At 40.6% G+C, this 13,052-nt stretch overlaps 1 protein-coding gene across 1 annotated transcript in view; it reads right to left on the bottom strand.

Moving 5' to 3' along the window:
• Nucleotides 1-2,629: 2,629 nt before the first annotated feature.
• HIVEP3 (HIVEP zinc finger 3) overlaps nt 2,630-13,052 on the bottom strand; it is a 60,317-nt gene continuing 49,894 nt past the window's right edge. The window contains exons 4-8 of the mRNA XM_053454440.1: nt 11,036-11,169; nt 5,481-5,656; nt 5,191-5,289; nt 4,225-5,015; nt 2,630-3,456 (exon numbers count right to left, since the gene is read on the bottom strand). Of these exons, the coding sequence (XP_053310415.1) occupies nt 2,995-3,456; nt 4,225-5,015; nt 5,191-5,289; nt 5,481-5,656; nt 11,036-11,169 (1,662 nt within the window). The 3' untranslated portion in view covers nt 2,630-2,994. The remainder of the gene's footprint in view (nt 3,457-4,224; nt 5,016-5,190; nt 5,290-5,480; nt 5,657-11,035; nt 11,170-13,052) is intronic.

The following is a 13,052-nucleotide window of genomic DNA, read 5'->3' as shown; positions in this document are numbered from 1 at the left end:
TCTTTTCAATACTGATAGGATAACCTTGTAGCGCGCTGGAGCATGTTTCTATCAAGCCTCTCTTATCTGAGCCTGGTTTCTGCCATTTTTTCTTTAAAGTGCATCACTTAAGTGCTGTGTGAAGAGTCAGACATGTGGGAATTCTTCTGGCATGGTGAAATCTTAATATTAAGGCTTTCTCAGGAATATCATTGGCAAATATTGGTGCTACATACTGTTGTTTATGCAATTAATTAAAATGATGCAGGTGTTTATTGACAAGGACTGCTTGCAGAATTGAGAATAATCATAAGAGGTTCTGAAAAGTCACTAAGGATTAACAGACAAGAACCAACTGGACCACTTTAGGACCAGGATATATGGCCCTAGGACTCTAGGAAAATGTTAGCAATGATTTAGGAAAATGTTCACCAACTCCTGAAAAAAAGTTTGAGTGCATGACTTGCACAGATCTTAGATCATATTAGGAGGAAGTTTTTGACAAGATCTGCATTATCCAATGCAGAAAGGTTTAAGTGAAAACAATAAAATATTCCATATTTAATTGACCTACTTAAAGGAGATAAATCACACAAAAGGGGTCTATCTAAAAACCCAACAGAAATGCTGTTAGGACTGAAAAGTAAAACCTGTTAAGCTAAAATATTTCCAAAAGCAGCAGTCTAGGATTTTTTCACTTTTTCCCCCCTGCAAAACACTGCCAGAGTTTCAGTATTTTTCCCTTTGTTGTCATTGACCAGAAATGTCCTAATAGCAGCAAGCTAGAAGAAAGACAGCAACGACCAGATAGAGGAAAACAACATAAAGCAAAACTATGGCAGTACAATATGGAGTATTATAATTTTGCTATTACAGCGGCAGCAAAAAGTCTTGTGCATGTCTTTTTTCCCTAATAGCCAAGCACAAACTAGATGGCGAACTGCAGAAGCTGCAGTCAGGGGACATGAATTGGTAGTATTGTGGGAAGTTTAATAGGATGGGGAGAAGAAAATTGTGTGCAGATGTATGAGAAGAGTAAATGAATTGGAGAGAAGGAATGACAGAAGTCAATAAGTGTGGGATGCCAAGCAGATCAAAAGACATGAAAATGGATAATAAGGTGCATGATGCAACAATTTTCTATATAGTAAGTGCTAAAACATGAGCTTTTAGTTCAACTAAGACTATGAAAATCAGGATGGTGTACAGTACTACAGCTGTGGCTTTCTAGGCAGATAACAAAAATGTGATTCCACTGAAGAGATTAATCAGACTGTTAAACCAAGGCTGCTTGGGAACATCTCAGGTGCTAGCCATTAATCACAGAATAAAAGGTATCTTCAATAACAAGTCAAAGCACTGCGTTTGTACTGTACTTTACATAGATGGTGAGCAGGTGCTCAATGCAAGACAATGGAATGGTATATGACTACTTTGTATTGCTGTGCAAGGCCATGTATCCTCTAGCGCGGCGTACATAATCTGCATCACTTCACCGCACAGAAGGCTCATTAACAGCAGACAGACAACTAGCATCAATATACATCATTACCAGTTTATAGCTACCCAACACCATTGCACAATGCAGCGCTATCACTGAGGTTTATGCACTAAAGTGGCAACTACTAGGTGAGTTTTGTAGGAGAATTGTGGTTTCAACTTCTTGAATTCACTATGCGTGAAAAAGGATTTCCGTGGCCAATCTCTCTGCGTGAAAGGCTGAGGTGGTTCTGTATAATGCAGAGTTCAATCAGTACGATAACTTGCAAAAGATCTCACAGATTTATCATGTTGAATTCATCTGTCCAAGTGGCTCTTCATAATGTAAAGTGAAATCAGTGTTATGAAACTGCAATGCTCCTGTCAACTCCGTCTTTGGTGAATAAACCCCATTATCTCTGTACAGATACTCAAAATCATTATACAGTGCAGCACATTTACCGCACAAGTAGACACTCATAACTATAAACAGCACTGTGTTTGTTATGAGTAGATACCCAATATCACCATAAAGTACAGCAGTGCCACTTTCAACTACAGCTGAAGTAAAATAAAGCTTTTTTTTAACCCACATCTTTAAAGCAGAACAGAAAAACAGCGCAAATTAAATAAATCCATAATATAAATATATCTCTGTACACCACTGCAGATGCCTCTCCCCATTCAATATATATAGATATATGTTCTGAGATATATACATACGTTAGGTTAGAAATTATACATATTTAAAAAAAAACCAAAAACAAACATACATTTTCAGTGCATGTCCTACCCAGAACTTAGGACCTCATTAGGGTAACAAGGGTGAAGTTTCGGACAGAGGTTGATATAAAATCATCCCGGCCCCAAGTAATATTCATCAAGAACAGGTGTTTGTTTAAAAAAAAAAAAATAATAATAATCACATTATTTCACAGCATCAAAAGTTCTGTTTTCATTTTTGGAGCGGTGATTTTTTTGTTTTTTTGCATTTCAAAAGCAAATCATGTATAAAAAGGCACAGATAAACAGCATGGGAGGGAGATGGAATGAAATGAAGGAAGTAGCTCTTTCCCAGTTCAAAATGGAACACAAAAGTTTTATATTACATATGCTAAAAAGGTTCCTTCCTTTTTTATTATTAAGGTGCCAGGTCAGCACCCTGAAATCCTTATTCTGTATCTTACATGTATCTTTTATCTGTACCATAACGAATGCCTTTTCCTAAGGATATTTGTACCCAGGACACACCCAATATAGATAAAAGGGTGTCAAGTCATCTTCCCTAGGCTGATTCATCCATTTTCCATACAGGATGCTTACTTCCCCGTATTCTAGGAGTCTTACCCTGTATCCATAGAGGACCATAACTCATGTCTAGGGATTTTTATCCTACTGTAACCTAGGACTGTTATCCTGTGCCCTAGAGGGACTCCTTCCCTGTATCATTAAAGGATCCTCATCCCGTATCATGTATGGGGCACATGTTGTAGAGAACTCTGTAAGAGGCAATATTCCCTAGAAGAAAGTGTCCAGTCACCCATCCCCTTCGGTCTCCCCTTGGTGGTGGCCACTGCTGTCATGAGACATCTCAAGATGAGGAGTGCAAGCGGTTTGGCAGTAAGTGCTTGTTGGGGAACGCTGTGGGGCTGTACTGAGAGGAGATATTTCCCTTTCTCCCTTCTCCTCCCCTTTTCTGTTAGTCCTGAGCTGCTCCTCTCTTCCTTCTTGTTGTCGGGTGTGGGATTGTACCACTTCTGGACCCTCCTGTTTCACTTCAGACAAGAGTGGCCCAAGTAAGGAGGGTTGGGGGCTAGGCCTAGCCTGTACCATCTGAATGCCCCCAATAGGGATCATTGGATAAGGGGTCCTCTGAAGATCCTGTGAGTGAAGAGGCAAGTGGGTGAACAAGTTCTCTCCGCTTCTGGTAGTGGTATGGGGCACATGAGGAGAACGCAATGGCCTCAGCATGGCCAAGAAAGAAGATGATCCCGGCTTCTAGAATAATACAGCAAAATGAACATTAAAAATCTGCAATTAGTTAAATATTGGTATGGCATGTTAATTGTGGGCATCCATGTATTCTATACCAGTTTTGTTTATATTTAAAGTGTGATCTCCCCAGTCAGCCCATTTACACTACGGAGCACCGAAATCATATCCCGGTGCTCCACAGAGAAGGCTCCACAGAGAAGGCAGTGGTTGTGAACAGGGTGGCTGGGGGCTTTGCCCTGTGTCCAGCCTAGAGCAAAACCAAGAGTAAATATGTCACTGCGTATTATACTCATTATAAAGCACAATCATTACCATTCATTACCATTCAGTAGTAACTTCAGGGTATAGAAAAGACACAGCTTAAAGTGTCACGATCGAAAATCTCTCATCCTCATCAGTGCAGTTCGTATGTACGAACAATTAGTACCATATCCCTTTTGATTCCGTTTTATGCATGTCATTTCATATGATAATAAACTAGAAAGTAATCGCACATAAATTTGGGTTAACAATGTCACAGATCATTACATTTTTAAATCAACACGTTTCTTAATATGTACAATTTTAATATGTACAATGTACAAAAAATATTTGCACATTATACAAATATATAATGTTATATAAGTGTTATTTTTTTCTTTTAGATAAGGTTAGATTTAAGATCTCAGGGATACTCATTTTATTAATATAAGCATCACAGAATTTTACTGGTACATGCAATAGTATCTATTCATGGAACTGGGCATATGTTTACACGCTCACAACTCTTACCAGTTGCTCTGCAATCTCTGGAGTCCTGTGAGGTAGCACAACTGATTGGAACAGTCCATGTTGAACTTTTAACTGGGTTTGGGAATCCAACCTACTCAAATGCTGCTCCTCCCTGCCAGGGGAATGGTATCGCGGTGGAGTGGCCAGCCCACTTCTGAGGGCAGCATATCGGGCGCTCATCATTTCTCTGCTGGGAGACATGTGTCTAACTGGTGAAGAGGCCCCACGATCTGGTGACACGTATGAATGAGGTGAAAGGTCACGATGGGGAGACAGGTGCTGTGGAGATACACACCGCAGAGGGGACAGTTCCCTGGCTGACTGCAAACGTTGGCATGGTGACATACCCCTGCGTGGAGAAGAAACACCTTTCGGAGAAAAACATCTCAATGGCGTCTCTTTCTTTTGGAGGAGGTGTCTCCTTGATGGTCCTGCTCTACTACTTATGTCTTTGCCAGGTGACCACTGCCTGTGGGATAATGTCTCTCTGGGTACTGTATGCTCAGAAGCTAACAGTGTTTGGAAGTCTTTTTCTGGAGGATCTGTAGCAAACAGTAGGTTGGGAGAAAACTGGTAGGCTGGTGATGTTGCAGCACTCTCAGGATCTTGATTTGGTGAACGAGTGGTACCCACTGTTGGTGACGGATCTCTTTGTTTCTCCTCCTGGCTCTCATCTTCATCCTCTTCCTCATCCTCCTCTTCATCAGAGTCTTCCTCATCTGTGTCTTCCAAGTCTGAAAACTGATGCTCTTCCACTACATCACTGTCTTGCCACCGATCATCGCTGGTCCCTGGCAAATTAAAACACGAGGAACATTATCAAATGACTATGAACCATACCAGAACCCAAGCTACGCAAAAGTGGACTTAAGAAACACGAAGATCATATCCTCTTAAAATTGGGAACACATTTTTCTATTTAGTGTTACAGGCATCACTTAAAATGTACTCATGCCAAAGTATTACCTTCTTCTGTCTCCAGCTCTGCCAGTGATGGTGGCACCAATCCCAGCTCTTGGCACTTCTTACTGTGGGCTTTGGATTTCATGTGTTTAGTCAGATTCCCTTAAATAAATAAGAAAGAAAAAAGAAAATGTTTCAGAATCATCACACAAATCATTAGGAAAGTGCTAATGGAGTGGTATTTTCATAAACAATCTTGCAAGTATGTCAAAAGGCTATGGATGGTTAAAAAAAAATACCCACATTCAAGACTTCTGTCCTAAACACTTTCTAATAGGAGAAAAATTGGTCACCTTTGGTTTTGAAGGCAAAGTTACAATGTTTGCAGACATAAGGTCGGAGGTCAGTGTGTGTTCGAATATGTTTCTTTAGCATGCTTGGCTTCTTACACCGGATCCCACATTCTTCACACACGTACTTTCCACGGCCACGGCCTCGTACATAAACATATTCCTCATTAGATTTGTACCTGCAGCAGGAAAGAATTTGCTAAGAATTTGGAGACTAGAACTAAACAAAAATACAGATGTTATAGATTATACATTATTGTATATGGGGGCTTAGAAATATGGAAGGGTTGCCCCTATCATAAAGAAAAAAGAATGTTCAGGATATCTTACTAGAGTGCTAAACAGAAGATGTTTTCAGCTGACACTTGAGTAAAAGATAGATCACAAACCATGAATAGCAACAGATATAGAGTTGATGAAAGGTGATGGGCTACTTACTGATCACCCAATGAGCATGCCTGTGCAGATGTGGAGAGGTGGGTATATATTGGTGAGTAGGCATGGTTATGTTTAGGAAAAAAGAAAACTCAACTGGTCAAATTTCAGGTCCCCCTTCCAGCTGGGTTTTGAGGTGGTTACAATTACTAACTGCTGTTTAATCTTTGTTAGTCTTAAAGTCAGGTTCTGAAATGCATATCTAGTTTTCAGATCCAGGGCTGGACTGGAGTGACAGATCTTGCACATATAGAGCAATTTCAGGCAGCAGCCCACTGGACATTTGCCCAGGGTGTGCCAGATGGCCAGTCTGGGCCAGTTCGGACCATTCCACATATCCCTTTTCAACACAACTAATTAATGAACTGCAGAGGCAGTAGCACACTGGTAAAAAAAATGTAGTTGCCTGACAGGTATGCGCAATACCTGCATCTAACATGCCAATCGTAGAATGAGAGCTCACAGAGAGACTTCGATTACAGCTGTGTATAAGGTCAAACAAGTGTTGCACTTAGACAAAGAGGGCAGATGTGAACGTTATTTCTAAATATTATTCTTATCTGAATCTATTCATAGTTTTTTGAATATCACATGTGCAATTTTTTTGAAAACCATGTATTTACCGTATTTGCCTGAATTTTGGCCGCACTTCCCCCCCACAAAGTCTTTAAAGTTGGGGTGCGGCATTTAATCTGAGTTGAGTGCAGGAATGCACAATTCGTATCGCCCGATGGCGGGACATGCAGTTAGGAGCCAGATCCCCCGCAGCGCTGCAGGAGACCTGCATCCTACTCTCTGGCGATACGCGTAGACAACTTCCGTCGTGGGAAGTGCTGGCAGGGGAGGTTGTCGAAGCGCATTGAGCAGACGTTTACCGGCTGCGGCGAGGCGCGTAAACAACCTCTGCAGCCGGCACTTCCACCGGTGCTTCTCATAGACACCACGAGTCTGCATTGGTAAGTCTGGGGGGGCAGAGTGGCAGCATATCTGGGGGGCAGAGTGGCGGCATATCTGGGGAGCAGAGGGGCATATCTATAAGTAAGGTGCATTATAATGGCTATTGGTTTTCTGTTTGTATGTAATACCATATTGGCTCGGATATAGGCCGCACCCGAATATAGGCCGCACCCTAAAAGTTAGGTGCTTTTTTAATAAAAAAAAAATTCTGCCCCCCCCCAGGATATGCTGCCATGAAGATGTACCCGCCCGAGATATGCTGCCACTCTACCCCCCCCCGAGATATGCTGCCACTCTGTTCCCAAGATACACATAACACGTGGGAAGTGCTGGCAGGTGAGGCTGTCTGAGTGTATCGGAGAGTAGGATACGGGTCCCCTGCACCGCTGCGGGGGATCTGTATCCTAACCCCGCTGCCTGCCCGGCGCCCGGGACTGCATGTCCCGGGCGTCGGGCGCTAGACCCCGAATATAGGCCGCACCCCCACTTTAAAGACTTAAAGTGGGGGAAAAAAGTGTGGCCTATATTCTAGCCAATACGGTATATGTTGGCTAACTGCATAATAGATACCAAAAATGTTAATACAGTATGTTTGGTAGAATACTGTTTTACTATTCCACTGAAATTTTTCTTTAAAAAAGCACCTAACTTTTAGAGTGCGGCCTATAATCGAGTGCGACCTATAATCGAGCCAATACGGTACATGCTTTTTCTTTCTCATCCTCATGTGACATTGTCTGTCCTGTCCTCCCCCCTTCTCTGGTATTCCCCAGCCTGACTGTTACAGTTACTATGTCAATGCTCTGACACCAGCTGGCAGCCGGTATGCTCCAGAGGAAGTCGGGGGCGGGTCAGTAAGACTTCAGTCCTCGGCTACAAGCCAGCTGCAGAGGTGTGTGTTGCAGTGAGGTAAGGGGTGTCAGATCTATTTAGCAGTTTGTAGGAAGGAGGATTTATTCTGCTTACATGACTTAAATATTTGCATCGGTCAGGGGAAGGAGGCATTTTAGAAAACTACTTGAACCCTAACAAACAAAGTAAACTGTTGCTCTCAAAAATATTAACACATCCCATCGATAGGGAAGTTAAGTGAACAAAGTGAGGAGGAAATAAACTACTATGCATTCCACAAAGCTCGGTAGGTACTTTCAGTGGAAGTAGTACAGGCAAACATAGTAAAGGATGTCAAGTAGGCTTGCATACAAAAAGCTATCCTAAAGAATTCACATGAAATTGGAATTAAAGAAGAGGAGGCTAGATGGACAAATTGGCCCTCTTCCTCCATTGCTACCGTGTCCTGAGACGACAGGAATTGGACATCAATTAAGGACATTTTATTTGGGTTAAAGAGACATGTTCTCATCTGGAGAGAGATTGGTAATGCCCAGAGATGCAACTAAAAGAAAAAAATATTGTACGTAAGAAGAATACAAGTAACGGAAGAAAAGTCCCTCAAGGTGTGATCAGATATGGGGATGAAATCCGGGAATTGCATGTTTGCCAAAGTTATGTATAGGGAAAAAAAATCTATAATACAATACAGGAAAAAGACACACGGGACAATACCAGACACTCTCTAATTACCTGTTCATTAATAGGAATATGCAAAGAACAAGCAGTCATCCATTCAGACTTGAAGAAAGGAATTTCCACTTAAAGCGGCAAAGGGGTTCTTTAAAGTAAGAACAATAAAGATGTGGAATTCAGCACCCACAGATGTTGTACTATCAAATTTGATAGATGCCTCTAAATATAGGCTAGACGAGTTTTTCGCAAATATGAATATACAAGGATAGAATTGGTTATAAGGACAGGATTCCTTCAGCTTGCTGATCCAGTGACAAATCATTTTTCAAATCCAGAAGGAATTTTACTCTGAGGCACAATTGGATACAGTTTTGGTTTTATTTCCCAAACTAGTCATATTTAGTATAACAAGGAACTGTATAAAAAATGATGTCCCAAAGGAACATAAGTTTTTATTAAGCGGTCCAGTAGTTTTATCAACAGGCATTTAAACTATGCGAGGGGGCAATAGTATCCCCAAACTTACTACACTGGTAACAAGCGAGAATGCGGGTTAAGTGACAATTTTTGAGGCCCGGTACAACAAGCAAAATACAAAAAAGGATAGAGAAGGCAGAGAATGAGGCCTTTTACATAAGAAATAGCTTAATGTTAATCTGATAGAAGGAAAGATATAAACAAAGTGGCTGTTTGCATTATATATATATATGATATATAGGGACCCCAGACAAGTACAGGAGTTTGATTATGAGCTAGTTGAGGAAATAAGTAAGATGTCAATGAAAGGTGACTTTATCATTAGGAAGGACTTTAATATCTAATCTAGACTGGAGAAACCAAGTAGTCAGGAGTAGAGAAATCCTAAATTCTTTACATGGATTGTGTTTTAGCCAGTGGAAATGCCAACATGGAAGGAGGCTATGCTAGATTTAGTATTTACAGATGAAGACTTAATTTGGGATGTCACTATAGGAGAATGTTCAGGCTCCAGTGATAATCAATCAGTGTGGTTTAATATGAGGATGGAGGTTTCATTGCCCACACTAAAACAACTATGCCTACAATGTAAAGGTATGTAGGTAAGTATCTTTAAATGGAGTCCAAGAGAAATGGTATTATTTAAGAGATATTCTGCTAAAGGCAGCAGAATTATTATTTTTATATTTGTATTATAGATATTACATTACCATTAAGATCTTTTTTTTTTTTTTTTGCAGATGATACAAAGGTCTGGTAGACGTTTCTAGTGGAATATGCAAAATGGCAAATTATTTAAATAAATTCGAAAGAAGGTCCAAAGTGTGGCAGACATTATTAAATGTTGATAAATGTAAAATAATGCACTTGGGATGTAAAAATCCAAAGACAGAATATAATGTAGCTTTGAGAGCATTATTCTAACAGTAACAACAGAAGAGTGAGACTCAGGAGTATTTATTTCTGAGGACTTAAAGGTAAGAAGGCAGCACAATAATTTAAGCCGGGTGCTGGGTTGTATAGCTAAAGGTATTATTAACACGAAGAGAGAGGTGGTTAGGCCACTTCACAGATCTCTGGTCAGACCTCACCTGGAGTACTGTCTATAGTTCCCAATCTCCAGTAGGATATTGACATTGTTGAAAGGAAGGCTACTTAAATGGTAAGTGGTTTGCAGGATAAAGATTATCACGAAGGACCAAAGTGATCTTAATATGTATATCTTGGAGGAAAGAAGAGAGAGGGGTGACGAGAAACAATAAAATACATAAAGGGATTTAACAACATACAGGAGGGAGGTTTATTTCAAAGGAGGGCCAATATTACAACAAGAGCTCATAATCTAAAACTGGGCTTCGATGTCATGTAAGGATGTTTGACTTTACTGAGATGGTGGTACATAAGTCACCTGGCAGAAGTGGTAGGGGCTAATACAGTGAGGACATTTCAACATGCACAGGATAGGCATAAAGCTATGTAAACTTAATGCAAAGTACTGATTAAGGTTTGAATCTTTACATCAGGAAAAATGGGCAGACTAGATGGGCCGCATTATCTGCCATCAAATTCTGTTTCAACTAATGTATGTAAGTGGAATAGACTTGATCTTGCTAAAAACAACTTATCTAGCAGACTGGTTCTTCCTCTGACAATGAAAATTAGGTGGGAGGGATCTGGGGTAAATGTGGTAGTACCAGCCTTGTTAATATGATACAATTACCTTGAGGACAGAGAGCAGACGGCTCTCTGGTGTGTGAATGTGTGTACACATTTAGATGGGGGAAGGGACGGTGAGATCATTGCAGAGAGATCCAGCCAGAGTTAACGTTTGTCTGCGGTTGCATGATGTAAGATTAGAAAATGCAGCTACCTCTGCTCACAAGGACAGAGGATGAAGAAGGGGAGGAAAGAAAAGGGAGCTAGGTAAAGAAGGGAACAGGGAAGTAAATAATAAGGGAACAGAGGGGAAAAGATTTTGTAGAGGAAGGAGTGAGGATACTAATAAGAATAAAAAAAGAAACAATACATAAATTATTTTACTGGGGTCTTTTTAATGCATGGAGCTGGCTAAACAATATTTTCTAACAATGATACAGCTAAAGCATCGCCTAATAGGATAAAATGTAAAAATAAACATTTTTCCAGCAGAAACACACACTCACCCTCCCTCGAAGATCCGTATACGGGATGGCTCACTCCGCCTTGTGGCTGTGCCCGCCTCCTCTGACCTCCCTCGTTTTTCGTCCTCTTTTTCTCTCCTTGGGGTCTCCTTATGAACTTGAGGAGGCAAGTGAGCCTGTGTTTCCACAACGGGGCAGGAAAGGGGATGGTACCGTTATTATTGACATAACATAATCATGTAATCATACATATAAAGCAACCATATGGTTCCATTGTGTTATAAATCAATGGCTGGCTTCATCTAGGAACATATAGAAACACACATGATATACATACACACACACGCACACAAACCTACACCTAGAATACGCTAGAAACCACAGCCGAGCCTAGTATTGGCTCCTTCCCTGACTCCTCCACAGCTTGTCTCTGTGGTGGCAATCTCCAAGTGTAAAGCAGAATGATCTTTACTCATCAAAATAAGTTTGTTTAACCAACACTTAACACTTTTACTATTATCTAAAATACAAGCGTCCCTGCTTTGTAAGCTGTTTTATTTAATCACTCTTGTACTATATAGCTGTCACAATTTCTCTTCTGTATGCTTTCCTATATCAGCTACATGATTTTCTCCCCACCCTCACAACTCCCTGATTTCTACTCTCTCAAATCCATTTAATTTACAAAAACATAGAATCTACCTTACTCTCATTTTTTAATGAGGACCAATTCAATTCAGCGTAGGGTCCGATTAAACTGGCATAAGACCTCTTCCTCAGTGAATATTAACTATATACCTGTTCTGTCTCATGATACTGACATAAGGCTATTTAGTATGTTTACCAGAATAAAGGAAGTGCCTGTTTCCATAGTGAGCACATATTCCCGCAAATAGTTACCACTCAGGAACATCTGGAACCTAGAATAGGTATCCCAAGGGTCACATGAATGCAGTGAGTACTTTGGAAAAATCCCACTCTCCAGTTTTTGCCACTTCCAACGAAGGGACTGTGAGGACCACAGAGCTGCGGTTGGAAGAAGATATAATCATGTGGTACCGCCCAGCCTTACCTCAACATAAGGCCTCACTGAGTATGACAGTACAATACTTTGCAACTAAACTTTCCCCGTTTAATGCCGCAGACCCAAAATAAGCCTGCTAACCACATTAATTTATAATATTCCAAATATGGACCGTAATCTTCTCTGTGGCTTAGGAGTCACATTGAGCCAATAACGAACTTTATAGGCAATATAACTAAATGTTAACCAACACTATAAAATCTAAATTTAAATGGACAGCTAGCTGTACAATAACCATGTAAACCCACATCACCTTCCTGTGGATCAGTTTACTAGTTATCACTTCATAGGTATCATTCTCTATTTCATAGAGGTCCCTAATCACTAAGGAAGACAATCTGCACTTTTGTACCACACAGTCGATTTTGAGTCATGTTAAGCGCGCAGATACTCAACATACATTGCCTTTTTTGGTAGTACTGTACATACATACACACACACATATACACACACACATAATATTAGCTGTATTTTTTGTCAATGGGGTTTATTCACTAGAGGGAGCTTTGACAGAACAGTTGTATTATGGCTCCCTTACTTCACTACACATTGGAAGAGCCAAACAATCAGTTAAGTCTTCTTACAATGAAGTTCGCATCATACAGGGCCAGCTTAAAGTATCACACTAGTGCTTCAAGGGTAAGTCCCAAGGCAAAAACATTTTCTCCTTAAGCATAGTGCTGCATAGGTGAGCATTGACAAAAACGTGCTTGTTCCAACTAACATGAATTTATCTGTAGACCTGGAGGTTACTATTATTGTCAGTCATGTGATAATTTGGGGTGACTCTCGCAGCACAAAAACCACACTGAGATTACTCTTTTTGCAATGCTATTAAGTCTGGGTATTTGTCTAGAACAGTGGTTCTCAACCTGTGGGTCTCAACTCCTTTGGGGGTCGAATGACCCTTTCACAGGGGTCGCCTAAGACCATCGGAAAACACATATTTCACAATATATAATGACATATTGTTTT

This window comes from Spea bombifrons, chromosome 2, assembly GCF_027358695.1.
Source record: "Spea bombifrons isolate aSpeBom1 chromosome 2, aSpeBom1.2.pri, whole genome shotgun sequence".
Taxonomy (NCBI): domain Eukaryota; kingdom Metazoa; phylum Chordata; class Amphibia; order Anura; family Pelobatidae; genus Spea; species Spea bombifrons.
Note: the sequence above shows the minus strand (reverse complement) of the source record. Positions and strands in the feature narration are given on the sequence as shown.